The 25,021-nt window shown below is 47.1% G+C and overlaps 1 protein-coding gene across 1 annotated transcript in view; it reads left to right on the top strand.

The window, feature by feature from the left end:
• Positions 1–10,066, top strand: part of CPNE9 (copine family member 9) — a 60,171-nt gene extending 50,105 nt beyond the window's left edge. The window contains exons 13-20 of the mRNA XM_028719716.2: positions 759–820; positions 2,100–2,146; positions 3,029–3,210; positions 6,845–6,972; positions 7,903–8,005; positions 8,957–9,014; positions 9,330–9,403; positions 9,517–10,066. Of these exons, the coding sequence (XP_028575549.1) occupies positions 759–820; positions 2,100–2,146; positions 3,029–3,210; positions 6,845–6,972; positions 7,903–8,005; positions 8,957–9,014; positions 9,330–9,403; positions 9,517–9,669 (807 nt within the window). The 3' untranslated portion in view covers positions 9,670–10,066. The remainder of the gene's footprint in view (positions 1–758; positions 821–2,099; positions 2,147–3,028; positions 3,211–6,844; positions 6,973–7,902; positions 8,006–8,956; positions 9,015–9,329; positions 9,404–9,516) is intronic.
• The last annotated feature ends 14,955 nt before the right edge of the window (positions 10,067–25,021 follow it).

The raw sequence follows: 25,021 nt of genomic DNA, 5'->3' as shown, positions 1-25,021 counted from the left end.
GCGGCCGGCCCCCCCTGCACCCCCCACGCTACGTCACTGGGTACCACCAGTCTTTCCTTCCGGTCACAGGGGAAGCTGATCTGGATCAGGACGGAGTGGGCAGAGGTTTAAAGCCCTCTTTCCCCTCCCCCCAGGGTCCAGATCCGCCCCCCCCATCAACAACTTCTTATTTACGTTTCCAAAAGTGGTTTGCACAGTTGCTCATTGGGTGAACCGTGTCACACGCCATGCATTGAAAACACATGGGGAGAAATTCAGCTCAGCACTATGGCGAATTTTCTGCCCGTGCAAGCTTTTCAGGTTGCCGGATGGAATGATCCCTCCCCACGTCCCTCAGGCTGTTCTGGGGGTTCCCCTGACCTTCCCAAGCCATTTTGGGAGGGGCGGAGAGGGGTGGAATGCCCCGTTGAGCTGGCAGATACCCTTCTGTGGGCTTCCACTGGCAGGACTCGGGAGCTGAACACAGTGGGGAATTTAGACATGGAAGGGCAATCCCACAAATTTTTCTGGTGCGTTTTCCCTTCACTTTCCCTATCACAAATACCCTCAATCTTTTAGGGGGGGAAGCAAGCTTGTTGTGCAAGGTCAACCGTAATTCGGCAACCTGAATTTGCCAGCATGTGATCATATCGCACTCCCAAAATAGCAACAGTCTAGAAGCACCTTTAGGCTGCTACAGAACAGAGCCTCCAAGCTGCCTTTCTGACTACATGCGTTTCCCATGTTGTTTTTTCTCCCTGTCTCTCTGTTTCCGGTAGGTAACGCTGCTGTCCTTCGCAGTGCAGTCGGAATACACCTTTGTCGACTACATTCGAGGCGGGTGCGTTGGTTGAAAAGCGGGGGTGCCTCCTTAAGGCCCTGACTCTGGAGGGCCAGGGGCTGGCTGCCCTGTTATTGATGGATGGAATGCCCATCTTTCACCCTAAGGTCCCAGGCTGGGTTACAACACCGAAGTGCCACTTTGCAATACGATATTAAGTCCTGAAGGACCTACATTGGCTCCCAGTACGTTTCCGAGCACAATTCAAAGTGTTGGTGCTGACCTTTAAAGCCCTAAACGGCCTCAGCCCAGTATACCTGAAGGAGCGTCTCCACCCCTATCATTCGACCCGGACACTGAGGTCCAGCTCTGAGGGCCTTCTGGCGGTTCCCTCACTGCGAGAAGTGAGGTTACAAGGAACCAGGCAGAGGGCCTTCTTGGTAGTGGCGCCCGCTCTGTGGAACACCCTCCCATCAGATGTCAAGGAAATAAACAACTATCTGACTTTTAGAAGACATCTGAAGGCAGCCCTGTTCAGGGAAGTTTTTAATGTTTGATGTTTTATCACTTATTATTATTATTATTATTATTATTATTATTATTATTATTATTATTATCATTATTCTGTTGGGAGCCACCCAGAGTGGCTGGGGTATAAATAATGAAATTATTTTTATTTATTTATTTATTTATTTATTTATTTATTTATTTATTTATTTATTTATTTAAAACAACTTACCATTTCAGAAATATCTATCCTAAAAATATATTCCAAAATTATACACCTCAAGCATCAAAAGCCAAGGTAAAGAGGTTCGTCTTCGGCATTCTCCGAAAGCTGTATAAAGAAGGTGCAGACACGCTTCTGCGGGGAGTTCCACAGCTTAGGGGCCACCATGGAGAAGGCCCTCTCGCAGGTCACCACTCCCACGCCCAAGTCTCTGATGGTAGAGGAACTACCAGCAGGGCCAATCTCAGCACCTGAGAGGATCTGTAGGGAAGGAGGCTGTGCTTCAGATATTTGGTCTCTCAGTTGTTTAGAGCTTGAAGCACCAACGCCAGCCTTCACAGCTTCTCGGGTATTGCCCAGGAGGAGACTAGACTAGGGTGGCCTAGGCAGGAAGGCAGAACAAGACAAGCGTGTGAAGCATTGAGAGGATAACATGCCTGAAGTCTGGCAGAGACATTTGAGGTTGGGGCTCTGATTTTGGGGTACTGGCAGGAGACCGAAGGGTGCTGGTGGGATTAACCTATGAGGAAGAACACAGCTAAGGGCATTTTGGGGGGCTCACAAGAATGTCCGCATCCATTTCTCTCTCTCCTCCATCCCACCCCTTAGGACACAGCTGAATTTCACCGTCGCCATTGATTTCACCGCCTCCAACGGTGAGTGCAGCACAGCCGTGAGTCGCTATGGGAACAGAGGGAGAGTTTAGCTGCCGGTAACCAGGCAGCCGAGGACCCTTGGGCTAAAGGCAGATCTTTAACCTTCCACCTCTGTGGGGTTGCTTGCCCCCGCTCTCAAATGTGGGGCTGTGGGAATCCTCCCGCAAAGAACTCCCACACCAGAATTGGTCTCAGGACAGGGGAAGGGGAGAGAAATGCCATTGTCCCAGTGTCTGAGGAGTCAAGGAAGAGGGGAATTCACCTGTGGGAGAATGAAGTGGAAGTATTAGGCCAAGTATTGGGACGCGGGTGGCGCTGTGTGTTAAACCACAGAGCCTAGGGCTTGCCGATCAAAAGGTCGGCGGTTCTAATCCCCGCGACGGGGTGAGCTCCCGTTGCTCGGTCCCTGCTCCTGCCAACCTAGCAGTTCGAAAGCACGTCAATGTGCAAGTAGATAAATAGGTACCACTCCAGCGGGGAGGTAAACGGCGTTTCTGTGCGCTGCTCTGGTTCGCCAGAAGCGGCTTAGTCATGCTGGCCACATGACCCGGAAACTGTACGCTGGCTCCCTCGGCCAATAAAGCAAGATGAGCACTGCAACCCCAGAGTGGGCCACGACTGGACCTAATGGTCAGGGGTCCCTTTACCTTATTAGGCCAATCAAGGTGCCATTGAGGAGAAGAAGGAAAGTATGAAGAGCTACCCAATGTTCTGTGAATTCCCAGAGGAGGGAGAGAGCCAAGCCAAGATAGCGGAGGGTTGCTGGCTTTTTGACATGGGTTTCCAAATGCTGTGTGTACGGCCTGTGGGAAGCCGTGGGGCTGGATTTCTGGGGGAATGGGGTTGTGGGATTCTGGAGGCTGACCAAATGCCTTTTCACAGGGATTCCCTCCCAGCCCACCTCCCTCCATTACATGAGCCCCTACCAGCTCAGCTCGTATGCCATGGCTCTGAAGGCCGTTGGAGAAATCATCCAGGACTACGACAGCGACAAACTTTTCCCTGCCTACGGCTTCGGAGCCAAAGTCCCGCCGGACGGCAAGGTGTCCCACCAGTTCCCTTTGGTAGGTGGGAACCCCTGCCCCCCCATTGCAATGATGGTAGGGGTCTGCTGTGCGTATGGCCCCAGATTCAATCCCTAGTGTCTCCATTTGCATGCAAAACTGGGCTAGAGGGATCATTGTCCTGATTTATGAGGCAGTTTTTTTGCATACCTGTGGAGTCGGGTCTTAGGGAAATCTCTGTGGGTTAAACCACAGAGCCTAGGACTTGCCGATCAGAAGGTCGGCGGTTCGAATCCCTGCGACGGGGTGAGCTCCCGTTGTTCGGTCCCAGCTCCTGCCAACCTAGCAGTTCGAAAGCACATCAAAGTGCAAGTAGATAAATAGGTACCGCTCCAGCGGGAAGGTAAACGGCGTTTCCGTGTGCTGCTCTGGTTCGCCAGAAGCAGCTTAGTCATGCTGGCCACGTGACCCAGAAGCTGTAAGCTGGCTCCCTCGGCCGATAAAGCGAGATGAGTGCCGCAACCCCAGAGTGGGCCACGACTGGACCTAATGGTCTGGGGTCCCTTTACCTTTACCTTACCTGGATCATTGTATACCCCAGAGGTTCACAAGCTGAGCTCCATGGACCATTAATGGTCAGTGAGCTCTGTTGAGCTGATTTGTACAAGTCATTTGTACCTAGTTTTGTGCTTGGTTTTCTTTCCCCTCTGACAACGGAGATCAAGACTGTCTTAACCAGAGCCAGATTTACCAGCCTGGGACTCCGGATTTTCATAATATATAGTTTTCCCTTTAAAATATGCTAGTCAAAGAGGCCGTTCTCAGAACAGCTTGACCCCTGACTTTCCTAATACGGTACTGGTTTTGAGAATGAACCTCCATTGTCTCCCAAGATTGATGCCACCAACAACAGCAACAACAATTTTGTATGGATCATTTTGATGTTTTATTTCATATTGTTGAAAACCACTTAGAAGTGTTTGGTTTTTGGTGCTTTTTTCCCCTCCTTGCTTTTTTTTGTACATTCAAACAGTATATAAATGCTGTCAAATAATTTGATAAATCAATTATGGCGGCACCATGGTTAAGTACATGGTTTGCCGAGACATCTCACCCTAGGAACTTTGCAGTGGCCCTCCGGAGTGGGGCAGGGGGAGTTAGAGAACTACCATTACATAGACCCCAAAAAGAAATTCAGAGTGTGTAGTCAAGACTTGCTGTAATGACACCTGGTGAATTTTGCAAGAGCAAGAAGATTCAAGGTTGTTGCCAATAACTACGTTCGCTGCGACACACAACACACTCCGCTTCTGAGCCACTGCAGAAGCCTTTGCCCTGCTGTAAGTAGCAAGCATGTTACAACTCAACAACAAACCAGGCAGGCAGCCTTATAGGGGACATTGATATCCATCAAACCAGCTTTTTAAAAAACCCACTCTGTATCTCCCTTTGACGTGAATTGCCTAACCTGCATCCATAGTTACCCAACTGTTCACATCCAACTCTTGCCTTCGTTTTCCTTCTCCTTCGCTCCAGTTACTGGTCAGTGCTGCATTCCTTTTCAAGACTAGCACAGGTGATGGGATGCAGCGATGGGTTTGTGCCAGAACTTCAGGGCTCAGGCCTATAACCTGTTTCCAATGCCAAGTTTTATCTCAGGATTGTGCAGAACAGACGCCTGTCCCTCTCCACCAAATAAATGAAGCCCCTTGCTCACTGTTCTGTGGTTAGTGGGGCAGGTCTTCCAGCTCAGGGTTTGTCTTCCAAGAGAGGTTCCTCAATCCCCCTCTTTCTAAAAGTTTAGTAGTGGTAGAAGGATCCTTAATATTGTTTGCTCACCCCCTGTTTTCTATGGCTTTTAGTGCTTACAGTATGAAACATGCCGCAGGTATCTACAAATGCGTGTGACTGAGCTTGCTTCTGCGGCACAGCACAAAAACCGGATTGTGGGGAGGTAGGGAAGGAAACTTAAATTTTTTACACGCACACAAAGTCTCCATTCCTCATGCCTCCGAATACTTCTTAAATGCACAACGACAGCCGTAGCTACAGGCGAGCTAGCCGGGTGTTTTGCCCTGGGTGAAGCCTCCAGAGGGGCGCCATTGAGTCTCCCAGCCTGTGTGTGTGGCAGGGGCGCCAAACTGGGTCTTTAACCCAGGTGAAAGAAATCCTAGTTTCACACCTGGCAAGGAATTATCTGCTAAGGACTGGGGTGGGGATGGAATCACACATCCTAAATAGGGAAGTCAGCCCAGTTTGCACTGCCTTCAATAAAGCACACCCTATCCAAACTCTGGAGCTGGGATTGCTGCCGGCTGAGCTGTCCTAAGCCCGATAGAGGGAAAGCAAGCCTTTGAAATAAGAGTTTTGAATGCCATCCTTTTAGCAAGCATTAGTTCCATTAGGTTAGTTCCAAGCTGAAAAGGGGCTTGTCCACACCTCCCTTTGCCCTGACGCTCTCTCCTCGGGAAAACCAGCGGTTTGCCATTTGTTATGATTCAGCGGTAAATAGAGTGTTCTCCCGGGGGAAAGCTGCAGGGCAAATGCAAATCCACTCAGACTCGTGCCCAGCAGGCACTTTCTAGGCACGGAACCAGCAGAAGTGTGGACAAGCTCAAAGTTAGGGTCCAGCATAAGTCCCCACTGCCTGGTCCAATCCCTGCCACTCCCTGCTTTTCATGGCTTATGCTGGCGTAAGGTCCACTGGTCTTTATATACCGCATTTTTTGCTCTATAAGACGCACCAGACCACAAGACGCACCTAGTTTTTGGAGGAGGAAAACAAGAAAAAAAATATTCTGAATCTCAGAAGCCAGAACAGCAAGAGGGATCGCTGCACAGTGAAAGCAGCAATCCCTCTTGCTGTTCTGGCTTCTGGGATAGCTGCGCAGCCTGCATTCGCTCCATAAGAGGCACACACATTTCCCTTTACTTTTTAGGAGGGGAAAAGTGAGTCTTATAGAGCAAAAAATACGGTATATTAATTTTTTAACATATCATTTTCAACAATTATTAAACATACTTTTATATCTTATACAATTTTTTTGACTTCCATCGATCACATCTGAAAATTTTCCAATCTCTTCACTTAATTTACATTTCTTACTTTCACTCTTACATTTAAATATCATAACTAACGTCTCTCTTCTTTGCAATGTTTCATATATTTCTCCTTACAAAACTTCTTGTAGTCCTACTAGCGTAATTTGTTGATTACAGTTGCTCTTCAGATAATTCGTATATTTCTTCCAATCTTCTGTAAATCTCTGGTCCTGCAGATTTCGAATCCTTCCTGTCATTTTATCCAATTCTGCGTAGTCCATTCATTTTGTCTGCCTTTCTTCTTTCGTCGGTATTTCTTCTTGTTTCCATTTCTGGGCCAACAATACTCCTGCCGCTGTTGTTGCATATAAAAACAATTTAACATCTTGTCTATTAATATCCTCACTTAAGGTCCACTGGTCTTAGCTCTAGCTAAGCCAGGATTAGGGAGCTCCACTGGTATAGCCCGGCGGTGGTAGGAACTGGGTGGCTGAGCCAGAAATCCACCAGATCCTATCTTGCAGATCTCGGCTTTGGGTTCACCTGTTACTGGCTGTTGTTGTTGTTGGGGTTATCTTGGCAAAAAAAATCCATTTACCTCCCTTCCGATAAGATCTGTCGTGTTTGCTAAACAGCACTGTTCTTTCCTTAGAATCACAACCCAGACAACCCCAGCTGCGAGGGCATCGAGGGAGTGCTGGAATCTTATTTCCACAGCTTACGCACAGTGCAGCTATACGGACCCACCAACTTTGCACCAGTCATCAACCAGGTGGCACGGTAAGTGGGCACTGGAAAAGGTCCTGCCCTCTTTCCTCTCGGGAGCCTTGCGTTGGGCTGGGGGCAGAACATCTCTGAGTTGGTCTTTCCAACACGCAGTTGTTGCAGCACCCAGACCAAAGTCACCTCTGCCTTCAAAGGAGCCCAGTCTGGCTCCAGGGCTTGCATGTTTTCAGTGGCACCTTAGGGAACATCCCCCGTTGCCTGGCCGATCCGAGCAGCACGATTTGAACCAGTGAGGACAGCGGTAGAGAAAGGTGGAGGAACCGCCAACCCAAACCTTCTCAGAAGTGGCGCCCTCCCTGTGGAACACCCTCGCTTCAGATGTCAGGGAGATAAGGAATTACCGTACGCAACTTTTAGAAGACATCTGAAGGCAGCCCTGTATCTGGAGGTTTATAACGTTTGATGTTTTTAATTATGTTTTTAGATACTCTGCAAACTGACCAGAGTGGCTTGGGAAACCCAGCCAGATGGGCAGGGTATAATAATAATAATAATAATAATAATAATAATAATAATACAGTGGTACCTTGGGTTAAGAACTTAATTCATTCTGGAGGTCCGTTCTTAACCTGAAACTTCTTAATCTGAGGTACCACTTTAGCTAATGGAGCCTCCTGCTGCTGCCGCGCCACCAGAGCATGATTTCTGTTCTCCTCCTGAAGCAAAGTTCTTAACCTGAAGCACTTTTTTTGGGTTAGCGGAGTCTGTAACCTGAAGCGTATGTAACCTGAAGCGTTTGTAACCCGAGGAACCACTGTAATAATAATAATAATAATAATAATAATAATAATAATAATAATGCCCTCTGTTTCAACTCTCCGGCTGAGAACTCTGTTTGCTTGGCGGGTAGAGCTCCATAGTGCAGTGGGAAGTGGTGAAGAAGCAAGGCATGTCTCGGTCCTCTCGACTCTCCCTCTTCCCCAGGTTGGCGGCCCAGGAGACCGACGGGTCCCAATATTACGTCCTGCTCATCATCACGGACGGAGTCATCTCTGACATGCTGCAAACCAAGGAAGCCATAGTCAGCGTGAGTCCAAACTCTCCCTTTCCATGCTGGGAGAGGGGTGGGGAAGAAAAGGAACACCCTCAAGACTTAAGGGGAGGCATGAAAGCCGGTCACCAGCAGCTCCCAATGTCACCTTAAATGCCTTCTTGAAGAAACCAGTGGTCTCCACCTGCCCTCACCGCCTTCTCGATTGAATTAGCAATAAAGTGGTCAACACAGGCTTCCTCATTGCCCACCCCCCAAACCCCATAAAAAGGCCTTCTTTACATAAACGATGGTGCGGACATTAACCACCGGCAGAATGAGGCTGAGAGGTCCCAGCACGGCTCTGCTGTGCTGAGGGGTAAAGAGCTTTGCAGCCAAGATACGTAGCAATGTCCACTGTTTTTATGCATGTGTGCATAAAGGTAAAGGAACCCCTGACCATTAGGTCCAATCGTGACCGACTCTGGGGTTGCAGCGCTCATCTCGCTTTATTGGCCAAGGGAGCCGGCGTACAGTTTCCGGGTCATGTGGCCAGCATGACTATGCCGCTTCTGGCAAACCAGAGCAGCACACGGAAACACCGTTTACCTTCCCGCCGCAGCAGTATCTATTTATCTACTTGCACTTTGACGTGCTTTCGAACTGCTAGGTTGGCAGGAGCAGGGACCGAACAACGGGAGCTCACCCCTTTGCGGGGATTCGAACTGCCGACCTTCTGATCGGCAAGTCCTAGGCTCTGTGGTTTAACCCACAGCGCCACCTGCGTGTGCATACACAGCTGCAAATGTGTGGATTTAGATTAGCCCAGGGCTCCTTGTGGCCTTGATCTGGATCTGCAAGGCTAAACACCATGTGGGCATAGCTGTCAATGTTTCCCTTTTTAAAAGGGAAATTCCCTTATTCCGAATAGGATTTCCCTTTTAAAAAGGGGAAAGTTGACAGCTATGCATGTGGGATGCATCTCAGATAATGCGGTTCTCCCCACAGGCCTCGTCTTTGCCAATGTCTATCATCATCGTGGGAGTAGGACCGGCTGATTTTCTGGGTAAGTGTTGCCCTGATCCCAGATGTGTGATGGGCCAACGATGGGAATTGTGTCGGGTGGACCTGGACCAACCCGGTCCGACAGGGTGACACAACAACAAAGTCGGTGGCTTGCTATGCTTCAGCACTTTGCACAAAGCACAAAGCGGTGAGAGGGCCACCACCAAAGGCCATGCTGCGAGGCCAATGACTAGGCCTTGTGGAGCTGGGTTGCATGCAGGGAAGAGGGGCTTTCGTAGGTATCCTGTACTTGGGCAGCGACCCAAGGAGGAGGGCAATGAATCTTAGCAGTAATTCATTCTTGTGTGATCCGCAGCTATGGAAGAGCTGGACGGAGATGAAGTGCGAGTCTCCTCCAGGGGGCGCTATGCTGAGAGAGACATTGTGCAGGTAACTCTTTTCCAGAGAGCATGGATGGATCAGCAATGCCAAAGGGTGGTGGTGGGGTTTTGGGGGGCGGGATCTGGCCAAGCACCCACCTCCTTCTCTCTCTTTCCGCCCAGTTTGTGCCATTCCGGGATTACGTGGACCATTCTGGGAACCACGTCTTGAGCATGGCACGCCTGGCAAAGGACGTCCTGGCAGAAATCCCCGAGCAGCTCCTCTCCTACATGAAGACCCGCGACATCAAGCCCCTTTCTGCTAGTCCGCAGTAGCTCCGCCCTCTGCCGTAGCCTGAGCCAATGAGGGTGTTCCGCTCCGGCTGGGACTGAGACGACTCCTACCAATTGGGCAACGTTGGCTGTCCCCAATGGGCCGGGTGGCTGGGACAGCTCTCTCTGTGGGAGGTGGGCTGGGGCGTGACCTCCCTGCCTCGCACAGGTGCCCTCGGAGATGCCAGCACAAAAGCATGAACCCACCCAGAATCTCCCAAGGGATGGCACCAGAGTTCACAAACCAGCCCTTGGCAAGGGGCACGGACCAGGAAGGAGTTTGGAAGGAAGCCTGCATTTTGCTGAGGGCAGCCAGGGACGATGTTTTTCTTCAGGTTCGCTAAATAAGGCGCCACCGAGTTCTGTTTCTGCCTGGTTATCGACAATAAACCATCCTTGGTCCCAGGTTCTCTTGCGTGCGTATGTTGTTGTTGTTGTTGTTGTGTCAGTGAGGGATTGTGGAAACCATGCCTTGTGAGGAACGGTTGAGGCAGTTGGGTATGATTAGCCCAGATAAGAGACGACCGAGAGATGATATGATAGCCATCTTCAAATATCTGAAGGGCTGTCAAATGGGAGGTGGAGCGCGCTTGTTTTCCGCTGCTCTGGAAGGTAGGACCCGAACCGATGGGTTCAAATGACAAGGAAGGAGATTCCGACTAAACATCAGGAAGAACTTTCTGGCGGCACGAGCTGTTTGAAAGTGGAACGGAAGGTGGCGGACTCTCCTTCGTTGGAGGGTTTTAAAACAGAGGTTGGGTGGCCATCTGTCAGGGATTCGTTAGCTGTGATTCCTGCACTGCTGGGGGTTGGACTAGATGACCCTCAGGGTCCCTTCCAACTTTACAAAGTTCTATAATTCTATGATGTTACAGGGTAGTTGTCCCAGTGGGATGAACCAGCTGTGGGGTTGTGGCTTTCTGCCATCTCAGGCTATGCTTCCCAGTTAAAGACCAGCTCAAGAGGTAGGCCTCTTGCTTATCCCACTTTGAGAACTAGTAAAGTTGCAGGGCTTTTTAAAGATTCAGTTTACTGATAGCAACTCCACCGCAGCCCCGAGTACAAAATGAATTGCCACTGGGATGTGGGGATTTTGGGCAAGAAACCACAGCACTGGCAACAGAGGCAAGGAAGGCAAAAGTTATTTTCTTTTCTTTTTTTAAAATACATTTTTATTAATTTTAGCATACAAATTATAAAACGTACCACACAAATTATTACAAATACACTTTTTTTTTTACTTCCATCAGCACCTCCGATGATCTTCCGTCTTAACCTCTTTTTATGCATTACTTAATTTTATATTGTTTTTACCTCTCTTAACTAATCATCTCCCCTTTTCCATTTTTACAATATTTCCAACAATACTCCTCACAGAACTTCTTGCAAACCTACAAACGTTGTCTGATCATCACAAATACTTTTCATATAATTTGTAAATTTACTCCAGTCTTCGGTAAATTTCTGGTCCCGCCGGTTTCGGATCCTTCCTGTTAATTTGTCTAATTCTGCGTAGTCCATCAACTTCATCATCCATTCTTCGATCACTGGCAATTCTTCTTGCTTCCATTTCTGGGCTAATAGTATTCTAGCTGCTGTTACTGCATATAAGAAAAGCTTACATTCTTTTCTATCACTTCCCACCATTCCCAATAGAAATGCTTCTGGTTTCTTTGTAAATGTATATTTCAACATCTTTTTCAACTCGTTATATATCATCTCCCAAAAACATTTCACCTTTTTACATTCCCACCACATATGATAGAATGTTCCCTCGTTTTCTTTACATTTCCAACATTTATTACTAGTTTTATACATTTTCGCTAGCTTAACAGGAGTGATATACCATCTATACATCATTTTCATCACATTTTCTTTTAATGCATTACATGCAGTAAACTTTAAACCACCTTTCCATAATTTCACCCAGTCACTCAGTTGTATATTATATCCAAAATCTTTAGCCCAATGAATCATAACCGACTTAACCTCCTCATCTTTCAAATGCCATTCCAGCAGCAATTTATACATTTTAAAAAGTTATTTTCTTCATATTATAGCTTAATTCAGAAAAGATCAGAGCTCAGGGTAGAAACATATACCAGGCCGTGGTAACATTTTAAAAGGCATACAGTTTTCTAGCCATACAGGCACCTACTTTTCCAAGCCCTTTGAAACAGAAGCTTCTTCCATGGCCAGAGCCCAGGCCAAATATCCCATTTGCCCAATGGCACCTCAAGAACAGCAACTGAACACTGCTGGGTTCTTCTTTTGCAGACTAAGGATATACACACCATACTATGAAAGCACATGAAACACATATGGCTTTCACACACAAACAACATTGGGAACTATAGTTTGCCCTTCAGCAGTGCTACAATTTCCAGCACCCTTAACAAACCTCAGTTCCTAGGATTCCTTGGTGGGGGAGCCCATGTGCTTGAAATGTTTGGTGTGGCTCTGACCTAAGTTTTAGGACAAATCTTTCATTTCCCTGACAGATGGGGAAACCCTGATATTGTAAGCCTATAAGCTGGGAGCTTCTTTCCACCGATGCAGCAATTCTCCAGCTCCCTAAGACTCTCCAGGAGGGATATTTCGGTGCACAGCAGCGGCAGCGGCCCAGCCTGGTGAGGTTCAATTGTTTGAAGCCAGCAAGCAGATGGGAAGGGAGTATTCCCGCGGCAGGGCGTTTGGCCTACTTTATCTCTGCTCTCAGGAAGCGAAAGAGCAGCCCAGGGCTGAGCCTGCCTGAATAAAACATGGAACAGCAGAAGCTGGCAGGATGCCTCCGCTCATCTGATCCAGCGGGAGGGCCACCTTTCAAAGGCTTCCCATCATCGCCATCACCCCCCACTCCTCCCACATCCCTGGCTGGGGGTCCAGCTTTTGTCTTTGGCCAAGAAGGTACAGGTAACTCAGGGAGGGGCTCGATTCCTGGGCAGTTTCTCGTGGAGGGCAGGCAGTATGCTTAGCAAACGGCCTCGGCAGTGTGTAAACCCTTAACTGCGTGGGAAGCAATGATGGAAGGTGACCTGATAGGGCAGAAAGCAAGGAGGCCAACAGCAGGGGGCACCGCAGAGCCAATGACAGGCACTGCCAACCAAGGGTGTGTTCACACTACCACTGACCATGTTAAGTTGTGGGTGAACATATCAGACGACACAGCGATTCTTCAAACAGCTCTTGTTTATTCACAGGCCAGAACAGAACTGAACTGAAGAGTTCAGCCAGCCTTCTTATATAGAGCTCCAGTACAACGTAACTGTAACAATTTTCTAAAACTATCCAATCACTGAACGTCACTTTCAATCCCTTATTTGCATATGTGGACCTGAGTGAAAACTATCCCCCTGCTGGCCCAGGATGAGGACTTCAGTACATAACAGGCCCCACACCCAGTGTGCTGCCACGGCTAGTTTTTCAAGCCACATTCACACGGTGTTTGCCACAGTCTACATCGGTCCTGGACTTTCTTGACAAATACTGTTGTCGGATGTGTGTGTTTTCCCCTCAGACCAGCTTCAATCCAGCTGGAAAATTTAAGCCCCACTCACTTTGGGCTTCCTCACAGTGTGAATGTTTATTTGAGACGGCCGTTGTGCATGCACAGACGACAGCTTCCTTTGTGCTGTGCATCCCAAACACCTGAAAGCCAGCCTGGTGGGCGTGGTTTGGAGTAAATGGCCAAACTGGGAGCCATGCTGGGCCAAATTTGACCCATGGGCTTGGGGAGTCCTAACTGACTGTAAAAGGCAGTATCTTATGTTCTAATTACTATAAATAGGAGCTAAGAACAGGCTAGAGTGACAAAAGAGCTGTCTCTTCTTGTTCTAGAGAAACCTCAATTTGTGGGGAAGGAGGATGATTCACATAGAGAAAGACAGTCTGATCCTACATTTGCCTGGCATTAGTCACCACCACCAAAATGGCCACTTTCAGTTAGAAACAGGACATTCCGCTTTAGCGTCATTGTGACGAGGGTACCTTGGTTCCATGGCAACCGGTGTAAGCAGAAAATGAAGACCTCTGGGCGAATATAGGAAGTGGCCAAAAGCTCAAACACAAATGTTAAGAATGGTCAGCAAGGCTGCTTTTAGGAACTAACAAGGAATTTCTAGAGCTGCCTAGCTACAGCCGCCTAGAAAAGTCTTCCTTAAAGAGATATCCAAGGAGAAAGAGTGCTCATACATTTCTCCCAGGTCAAGCCTGATTTCGTCTAAATTTCTGGATTTCCCAACAAAATAAGTTTGTTTCTCTGCTCTTTTTTGACCCTAGCCATGGTGGAAATTCAGGCCAGCTTTTAGGCTGCAATCCTACACATTCACCTTGGAGCAAGTAGCCTTTAACTAAATAGGACTAACTTCTGAGTAGGCCTTCATAGGATTGTACTATGAGTATATTTGTAATAAATAATCGGCAACGTCTCCTAAATCTTCACGTACGTAAATAAACAGGGGTGCACAGCTATACACACATAGGCTGGCGGTCGGCTTGTTGTCTAATCTAGGTTGACTGGGCCTCACCTCTTAGCAACTACGACCTGGTTTGCACGTAACATTAAACCCTGGTTTAAATCAACCTTAGTGAGTGAGTTAGTCTTAAATGTGAATCCAGCCCAGTATCTCAACTCTGGTTTATTAATTATAGTTTGTTAAGGAAAATAAGAATCAAAGAAATGTAGAATTGGAGGGACCACTAAGATCATCTAATCCACGGGTGTCAAACACAAGGCCCGCGGGCCAAATCCGGCCCCCCAGACCTCGTCATGTGGCCTGTGTAGCCGCCGGCGGCCGCCAGCCTTCACCTTTTATTCTCGCCTTTTTTTTTTGACACAAGAAAGCCGCCTCTTCAGCGCATGCGCAGCAGCCTTACAAGCCAGAGAATGTCTGCCCTCTAGCGGCACCGGCCGTTCTACACAGGAAACCTCCACTTTACATGCATTCCTACAGATACAACCGGCCCTTTGAGGGTGACCAAACTGCTGATGCGCCCCCCGATGAATTTGAGTTTGACACTCCTGATCTAATCCAACCCCCTGCAATGCAAAAATCTTTTACCCAACATGGGCTTGAACTCACAACCCTGGAATTCAGAGTCTCAAACTCCACCAACTGAGCTATCCCAGAAGCTTGTTGTTGGCTTACTTGATCTCAGCTATGGGTTTATATGTGAACCTGGACTATGCCACACCAGGCAAATATGGTTTTATGCTTCCTGTGACACAGCAGGACAACTCACATTTCAGATTCTCAGGACGGCCCCGTTCCGTGGACGTTGTTCCTTAACCATGATCATTCCTAAGAACAGATCCCAGAAGCAAAAACAGCCCTGCAGCAACATCAAGAGTGACAAAACAACCGTGGGCTTCCTGCTAGCTAGCTCCCTGAAGCCATCTGGCTGAGCTCTGAAGAAACAGGAAACTGGAGTAGATGGGCCTTTTGGTCTGATCCAGCAGGGCTGTTCTTATGTTCCTACATGATGGTGTCATAAGCATTTGTCAAAAGAATGAATTGACCAGTGAAGACAAACTCTAGGGGGAGAGAGCCATCCCTTCCTCAAGCGAAATACTCCCCTCAGAAGAGTATTTTCAATGACCAATCTCAAGTCCTCAGCCTTTGGGTCAAGATATGCTCGAAGTGGTAAATAAACAGCTTGCCTCAGCTCCCAGCCTCCACCATGGCGTTATTAAAAAACATCATGTAATAATTATAGATACTTTCCTTAAGGTTCTGTGATTAATGGGAGTAATTGACTCACTAAGAAGCCCCTGATGTAACAGCAGGCTCCAAGACTAGGCAGCTCAGATGGAGATCAGGTTGTTTTTCCTACTTTTGCTGACATGGAAATGGGAAGGTTATTATTATTTTTTGCAGCACTTGAATGACGATACAAGATTTTATTGCTTTTTTCTTCTTCTTAGGAACATGGGAAGCTGCTTTATTCTGAGTCAGGTCACCATTGGTCCAGCAATTATCTACGATGTTTGGCTCCAGGTCTCCGAGATTTCAGACAGGGGAATGCCAGTCACTGAACCTGGAGCCCACTTTCCGCCCCACACGTATACAAAACATGAAATCAACACCCATTATCAGATCCCCAATTAACACACTGTCAGGAAACAACAACAGACTCTGCTGCAAACAAAATAAGAGCCTACTGGATCAGGCCAATGGCCCATCTTAGCACAGCATCCTGTTGTCACTGTCGTCACCCAGGTGCCTGTAGGAAGCCCGCAGGACTCAAGCACAATAGCCCTCTCCCCTCCGGTGGTTTCCAGCAACTGGCATTCAGAAGCATTGCAGCCCAAGACCAATGAGGCAGAGCATAGTCATCATGGCTAGCAGCCACTGATAGCTTCCCGCCCCCAAATTTGTCCATTCCTCTCTTAAAGGTAAAGGGACCCCTGACCATTAGGTCCAGTCGTGGCCGACTCTGGGGTTGCGGCGCTCATCTCGCTTTATTGGCCGAGGGAGCCGGCATACAGCTTCCGGGTCATGTGGCCAGCATGACTAAGCCGCTTCTGGCGAACCAGAGCAGCGCACGGAAATGCCGTTTACCTTCCCCCCGGAGCGGTACCTATTTATCTACTTGCATTTTGATGTGCTTTCGAACTGCTAGGTTGGCAGGAGCAGGGACAGAGCAGCGGGAGCTCACCCCGTTGCAGGGATTCGAACCGCCCACTTCTGATTGGCAAGTCCTAGGCTCTGTGGTTTAGCCCACAGCGCCACCCGTGTCCCTCTCTTAGTCACTGCCTCCTGTGAGAGCAGGTCCCGTAGTTCAGTTGCACGCTGCTGAAATGTAAACAAAATATAAACTTATCCCCAAGGTCAAAGATGCCTTGTGTCAATATCAGTAATTTATGAATAACAACAACAACAACAACAATTTATTTATTTATACCCCGCCCATCTTGCTGGGTTTCCCCAGCCATTCTGGGTGGCTTCCAACCAAATATTAAAATATTAAATTTTAATTTTAAGGAGCCAGTGTGGTGTAGTGGTTAAGAGCAGTGGACTCGTAATCTGGAGAACCGGGTTCGCGTCTCCGCTCCTCCACATGCAGCTGCTGGGTGACCTTGGGCCAGTCACACTTCTCTGAAGTCTCTCAGCCCCACTCACCTCACAGAGTGTTTGTTGTGGGGGAGGAAGGGAAAGGAGAATGTTAGCCGCTTTGAGACTCCTTAAAAAAGGGAGTGAAAGGCGGAATATCAAATCCAAACTCCTCCTCCTATTAAAAACAATACAGCATCAGACATTAAAAACTTCCCTCAGTTGTCTTTTAAAAGTAAAATAGTTGTTTATTGCCTTGACATCTGCTGGGCAGGCGCCACTATCGAGAAGGCTGGTTCCCTGTAACCTCACTTCTCACAGCGAGGGAACCGCCAGAAGAAGGCCCTCGGTGCTGGAACTCAGTGCTGGATGATGGGGGTGGTGATGCTGCTTCAGGTATACCGGACCGAGGCTGTTTAGAGCTTTAAAGGTTAGCAGCAACACTTTGAATTGTGCTCGGAAACGTACTGGGAGCCAATGAAGATCTTGTTATATGGTCTTGGCAGCCACTCCCAGTCACCAGTCTAGCTGCCGCATTCTGGAAGCAGCCTAAGCAAACAAATTATTTATTGGACAGCAGACAGCCCATGAATTTATATGAATTATATGGATTTGTATAAAAGTGTACAAAAGAGATAAAGGAACAAAACTGGGTTTCTTCCTAGTGGTTTTTTTATTGGTTACTTTATTTGTGGCGTGTTGGTGGGACTTTGCAGGGTGTGTTCTGCTTGGTTTAGCCATGTTTTGGCTTGAGACAGTTCTTTATCGTGGGACTTGCCGATCGCATGGTCGGCAGTTCGAATCCCCGCGGCGGGGTGCGCTCCCGTCGTTCGGTCCCAGCGCCTGCCAACCTAGCAGTTCGAAAGCACCCCCGGGTGCAAGTAGATAAATAGGGACCGCTTACTGGCGGGAAGGTAAACGGCGTTTCCGTGTGCTGCACTGGCTCGCCAGATGCAGCTTGTCACGCTGGCCACGTGACCCGGAAGTTTCTGCGGACAGCGCTGGCTCCCGGCCTATAGAGTGAGATGAGCGCACAACCCTAGAGTCTGGCAAGACTGGCCCGAACGAGCAGGGGTACCTTTACCTTTAGTTCTGTATCATTTTAATTAAATTTTCCATTTTATAATTTAGAATACTCCTTTAAACATCCTTAAAATATCAGTGACTTCCCTTCTTCTCTTTCCATGGTTCATTTTGCATATCATAAATCCCTGCATATTTTACATAAACGTCAGTTCTTACCCGATACTGGTAGTTTGGACTAAATGAGCCCAGAATATTTAGAATACGCACTAACAGAAGTGGCTTTAGAAAGGAGTAGGTACGTTCATGTCCCGCACTGAAGCAGCAAGGCTGAATGACAAGGCCTCATCCAACTCCATGATTCTATAAAGGGGTAGTGCTGTGGGTTAAACCACAGAGCCTAGGACTTGCCGATCAGGTCAGTGGTTCGAATCCCCGCAACGGGGTGAGCTCCCGCTGCTCGGTCCCTGCTCCTGCCAACCTAGCAGTTCGAAAGCACGTCAAAGTGCAAGTAGATAAATAGGTACCGCTCCTGCAGGAAGGTAAACGGTGTTTCCGTGCGCTGCTCTGGATCGCCAGAAGCGGCTTAGTCATGCTGGCCACGACCCGGAAACTGTACGCCGGCTCCCTCAGCCAACAAAGCAAGATGAGCGCCGCAACCCCAGAGTCGGTCACAACTGGACCTAATGGTCCGGGTTCCCTTTACTATCGATGACCACTACCCATGAGAATAACAATGTTTCTCCTGTGTCGGTCTTTAGACTGCAAGCTCCTCAGGGCAGGGACTTATCCTCATGTAATCCGGCAAGTGCATGGACACCAATACCGCTATATACAGCGCCAGAAATGGAGTATCAGAGGTAAGCTGCCTCTGATTTCAAGATACTAGGGACTAACGCCTGAGGGTTAGCTGGTTTCATCAGCCTCAGGGGTGATGAGAGCAAGCCCTGAGCTCGGTGGACTTTGATGCTAAGCTCCTTCCAGATTCCATGATTATTCACATTTTCTTTATCCCCTGGATTTTGTTCACTCAACAGCTTGAGGCAGAGAAAGATCCCGTGGTTCCTGGCTACCAATTTTATTATTTTATTTTTTTGTTTATTGCATCCTGCATCTCAGAGGAATAATCTTCCACCCTCATTACATCACTTGTGTCAAAGGGTTGTTTCGTTTGAAGTTGCTGCTTTAAATCTCAGATGTGCAGCTTCTTTGGCTTGCGGTCTCTCTCTAGAGAAAGACAAGATTATAATGAAAAGCTGGCAGCTGGCAACAGAGGTACATCTGCTACCTTTTCCATCAAAGGGAGGCCCTTTCCCGCTTGAGGCCCTAGCAGCAAATGCACCCAGGGTTAGCTGATGTCACAGCGCCACCTCTTGGCCATTTCACTTTCGGCGGTTCCTTAGGTTTAAAAATCAGAATCTGTTTTTTATTTTTTAAGGAATACGTGTTCCTGTTTTTATGGGTCTGGAATAGTTTAGTGCCTTTCAATTTGCCCCTTAAAAGCTCTTAATTGCCATTTCATGTTCACAGGGATTGAATAGTAGTGAAAGGTCAGCTCACCGCCTCTCCTGGTATACCCCGCTGAGGACCTTAAGGTCCATAAATAGCAACACCCTAGTGGTCCCGGGCCCTAAGGAAGTCAGATTAGCCTCCACCAGAGCCAGGGCCTTTTCAACACTGGCTCCGGCCTGGTGGAACGCTCTGTCTCATGAGACCAGGGCCCTGCAGGATCTGATTTCTTTCCGCAGGGCCTGTAAGACAGAGTTGTTCCGCCTGGCCTTTGGCTTGGAATCAACTTGATCCCCTTCCCCTTTCCTTTTTCCTTTCTCTTTCTGTGATGGAACTCCTATTTAGGGACTTCCCTGGCTTTTTTCTGGCCCACGTAGGACCAGTCTGGATAGTTGGCCTTGGTGAAGATTTGACGTTTTCATCCCCCAAAAGTTTTTGATTTGAGTGTCTACTGAAATGAGGCTGCATTTTAATGTTGTATTTTAATCTTGTTTTTAAGTTGTATTTTAATCAATTGTTTATATACCTGGTGTTAGCCGCCCTGAGCCCGGTCTTGGCTGGGGAGGGTGGGATATAAATAAAATGTATTATTATTATTATTATTATTATTATTATTATTATTATTATTATTTACCCAATGGTTCACTACACTCTGCAGGCAAGTGCCTTGTCAGAAGGCCCAGCCTGCAAAATGTGGGAATGAGGCCTTTAGTGTTGCTGCACAGCAGCCTTTGGAATCCCCTTCTCCTGATTCTTAGGCAGGCCTAGTCTCTGCTATCTTTTCAGCACTTCCACTTTCAAATTGGGAATAGTGGAAGTCTGATTTTACAAACCTTTCGATTAGTTGAAGGGGCTGTCTATCTAAAGTTCCAGAAATTAGATGCTAACCACTGCTTGTAAACTGTTAACAACTGCGGGGGCCGGGACAATCTCCTTTGTTAGAGGAACTGAAAAGTATATGAAATGGGTTACTTTTGGGGGGTTTTTACAGATAAAAAAACATATTATAATAAATTTAAGGGAGGAAGCAGAACTCAAAGACACTTTTTGGAATGTTGGTAAAATTTCATACAATATTGGAATGAAAGAACATTAATCACCAAAAGGCTGAAAAAAAGTATGTTATGTTGAAATAAATGAGGGATTCTTCTAAAATTATGTTGAGAAATCTGATGTTTTACCTTCCCTGCCTCCTCTTAACTTTCCCTGACTGCATGTACCGGTATTTTATTTAACAATACCAATAAAAGCAGCAGCAATGTGCACATGGAACTTAAAACAGGAGGCTGAATGTGGCTCTCAAGGCCTCTCTCTCTAGCCCTCAAAGATCTCCCCAGGTCACACTCCTCACTGGCTTTCCTCCGTACCCAGACAGTGCACTGAGCTTCTGCTGGATGGAGATGGGTGTACAAACTTGAAGCTTTTGCATGGCTGGAATGTAGCCCACTGTACAGAGGCAACAGTCAATTACATTTCCCCACCCACTTTTCACCTTTGAACCTGCCACTGGCATGTGCTTCCCCACCCAGAAGGTTGCCTATGTTACGAGAAAAAACTGCTCCTTTTCCATTATGGGGTACCCAACAGCCCATATAGAGTCCTTTTGTAGGTTCCCTATCGGTAGGAGAATAATAACATAGACCAACCAGAGAATATTGAGAAGCAAAGCAGCTAGTAAGTCTGATCTTTTTTAAAGCTGTTGCAACAGGGTGCTCCCACACACACAGAGGGAAGGAGGGACCCAGAACAAAGGTGTGCTCACCCTTATATTGTTAAAACAAAAAAATTTCCTTCCAGTAGCACCTTAAAGACCAACTAAGTTAGTTCTTGGTATGAGCTTTCGTGTGCATGCACACTTCTTCAGATACACACTTCTTCAGTGTATCTGAAGAAGTGTGCATGCACACGAAAGCTCATACCAAGAACTAACTTAGTTGGTCTTTAAGGTGCTACTGGAAGGAATTTTGTTTTGTTTTGACTATGGCAGACCAACACGGCTGCCTATCTGTAACCTTATATTGTTGTTGTTGTTTAGTTGTGTCCGACTCTTCGTGACCCCATGGAGCAGAGCACGCCAGGCACTCCTGTCTTCCACTGCCTCCTGCAGTTTGGTCAAACTCATGCTGGTAGCTTCGAGAACACTGTCCAACCATCTCGTTCTCTTCTCCTTGTGCTCTCAATCTTTCCCAACATCAGGGTCTTTTCCAGGAAGTGGCCAAAATATTGGAGCCTCAGCTTCAGGATGTGCCCTTATATAGACTTTTTAAATTGCCCACCCTCAAACTCCTGACCACCCCCAGAAACATAATAAATACATCACAGAAGGGGTGTATTCCAGGACCACCTCCCCCAATACATCATACATACATCACAGGGGGCGGTCTAAAACAGAATCCTGAAGGTGTTGTTTATCTCCTGTCTGCCATTTACCTAATTGCATTATCTGGGTTTTAGCCACTCTTTTGTTATTAGAACTACTTAATTCCTGAATATGTATGGAAGTGAGAGCTGGACCATAAAGAAGGCTGATCGCCGAAGAATTGATGCTTTTGAATTATGGTGCTGGAGGAGACTCTTGAGAGCCCCATGGACTGCAAGAAGATCAAACCTCTCCATTCTGAAGGAAATCAGCCCTGAGTGCTCACTGGAAGGACAGATCCTGAAGCTGAGGCTCCAATACTTTGGCCACCTCATGAGAAGACTCCCTGGAAAAGACCCTGATGTTGGGAAAGATGGAGGGCACAAGGAGAAGGGGACAACAGAGGATGAGATGGTTGGATGGTGTTCTTGAAGCTACCAGCATGAGTTTGATCAAACTGCGGGAGGCAGTGGAGGACAGACGTGCCTGGCGTGCTCTGGTCCATGGGGTCACGAAGAGTTGGACACGACTAAACGACTAAACAACAACAACAACAAAATTCCTGAATCCGGGTCACAGGTCACAGGTTCACCCTATTCACACCTTAAATGTGCTCTTAAGGCAGGATTTGTGAGCAAAGAGACAATGGGGAGATTTCCCATTTCCTTTGACCTTGCAGAGAAATATTTGAGGCCATTTTGGGAGACAGAAAATGGTTTCAGGACTTTTCTATGGGTTTCAGACATGTGGTTTAGATATTTGTATGTGTTTGCTTGGTACATTTATGAACATCTATTATATATATATAAGACCTTAAAATTCTTATAACATCTATCAGGGATTGTGACTCTCAGGTGGGAAAAGTTTCCCCATCCCTGCTATAAAACTCACTTGGGAAGAACGCTGTGTACCATTTACTCTGCACTGTGTTCACTGCACTCCCACTGCTGGTTTGGGAAGAAGTGTGCATACAGCAACAGTCATTTTGAGAAATGTTGCATTTTGATGCACCCCGCCCGCCCCCCCCCCAAAAAACCCCCGTTTCCTTCCTTCTCTCGTAAACTGGATAGATCCATGTTGGAAGATTCAGGCCAGACAAAAGAAAGTACTTATCACATAATGCACAGTGAAACTATGGACCCACAGAATGCAGTGATGGCCACCTATTTGGATGGCTTTAAAAGAGCAATGGACAAGTTCATGGAGAGCAGGCTCTCAGTGGCCATGGAAGCGTTTCTGGGTACTGTGATACGGACTCTATATAGGCTCTTGGATACCCCATAAGGGAAAAAGGGCAGATTTTGTTTACAACAGTACCAGTTGTTGGAAACTGCAGGAGGGGCAAATGCTTTTGTGCTCAGGTCCTGATTGCGGGTTTTCACAGGCATCTGGGTGCATAGGCGAGCCAGGCCTTTTGTTGAAGGAGCAGGCCTTTCTTATGAGAGGGGGGAGAATCTCAGTTTGCTACGTATTTTATTAATTGGGGGCTGCTCCTCCTTGGCTACACCCATGTCTGGGTGGCCACGGTGAGAACAGGATGCTGATCTACATATGGACCGCAGGCCTAATCCAGGAAGCCTTTCTTATGTTCTTATGATCCGGACTAAGAAAAAGAACGACCCGGCTGCATTTTATTTTTTTTATATAAATTTTTATTGATTTTCCAACACAAATTAAAAACAAAACAATACACAATACATAGACAAACAAACATATAGACATGTATAATTTCAAAAGCTCTTTTTCATAAACCTTACTTTCCGGACTTCCCCTTACCTCCCCTTTTCTGCATCCCTGTTTTAAAATTTCTTCAGCAACCCCTCACTTCAATTAACTAATTACTCATTTTCTTTTTTTTTTGCCTTCTTCTCTTACTTAATCACTTACAGCTGTAATTCTATATTTTCCTTTCCCTTGACATTTTAACACTCATTAATTTTACAACAGTTCTTAAGATATACTTTAAATTTCTTCCATTCTTCTTCCACCGTCTCTTTTCCTTGGTCACGGATTCTGCCAGTCATCTCCGCCAGTCCCATATAGTCAATCACCTTCGTCTGCCATTCTTCCAGCATGGGTAGTTCTTGTGTCTTCCAATACTTTGCTAAGAGAATCCTTGCTGCCGTAGTAGCATACATAAAAAACGTCCTATCCTTCCTTGACACCAATTGGCTGACCATGCCCAGGAGAAAAGCCTCTGGTTTCTTGTGAAAAGTACATTTAAGGACCTTCTTAATTTCATTATAGATCATTTCCCAGAAGGCCTTAATCCTCGGGCAAGTCCACCAAAGGTGATAGAAGGTACCTTCAGTCTCATTACATTTCCAGCATTTGTTATTGGGCAAGTGATAAATTTTTGCAAGCTTGACTGGGGTCATGTACCACCTATAAATCATTTTCATAATATTTTCTCTTAAGGCATTACATGCCGTAAACTTTATACCGGTGGTCCATAACTGTTCCCAGTCAGCAAACATAATGTCATGACCAATGTCTTGTGCCCACTTAATCATAGCTGATTTGACTGTTTCATCTTGTGTATTCCACTTCAACAGCAGGTTATACATTCTTGACAAATTCTTAGTATTGGGTTCTCACAATTCTGTTTCTAATTTTGATCTCTCCACCTGGAAGCCAATTTTTCTGTCTTGTTTAAACACCTCCATTATTTGAAAATAATGAAGCCAGTCTCGCACTTTGGACTTCAATTTCTCATAGCTCTGTAATTTCACTTTATCACCCTCCTGTTCTAAAATTTCTCCATTATCTTGGCCATTTAGATTCCATATTAAGTTTTTTCACCTCCTTAGCTTCCATTGGGGACGACCCGGCTGCATTTTAAGCTAGCGACAGGGCCTACTTCTGCACACTCTATGAGAACTGAACCTAGGTTCATATGTTGCCTCTGCCAGCACCTGAACGAATACCTGCATAACAGTCACCTTTCTTGCAAAGCAGCGCTCAGGAACTTGTGGTCTTCCCATGACGGCAGACTGGGGCAACTGCGGTCCCCTAGATGTTGCTGGATTTCCGTTCTAACCAGCATGGCCAGTGATGGAAGTTGCAGCCCAGCAACCCCTGTTTCCCTATCTCTGCTCAAAAGCAATGATGGTCATCAAGAGCAATATTATTATTGTCGTGGAAAGCGACATTTGCTATTGTTACACATCCCTGAATGAATGTCCAACCACCTAGAAGGTCTTCCAGGCCAAGCTTTGCGCCTCTCGTTTTATAATTCGCCTTTGGAGCCTCAGCAGCAACCTCTCCTCTCTTTCCCTGGGGAAAGCTGTCAAGAGAGGGGGGGCTCCACTCCCCAGCCCCCTACTCCTGCCTGGATGCCCTGGGAGGTGGGGTGGGATGGGGTGGGGGGGTGTAAGAAAGTCCCAGTCCAAACCCCCGTGGCACGGAAACG

This window comes from Podarcis muralis, chromosome 2, assembly GCF_964188315.1.
Source record: "Podarcis muralis chromosome 2, rPodMur119.hap1.1, whole genome shotgun sequence".
Classification (NCBI taxonomy): domain Eukaryota; kingdom Metazoa; phylum Chordata; class Lepidosauria; order Squamata; family Lacertidae; genus Podarcis; species Podarcis muralis.
This window is presented reverse-complemented; position numbering and strand designations above follow the sequence as displayed.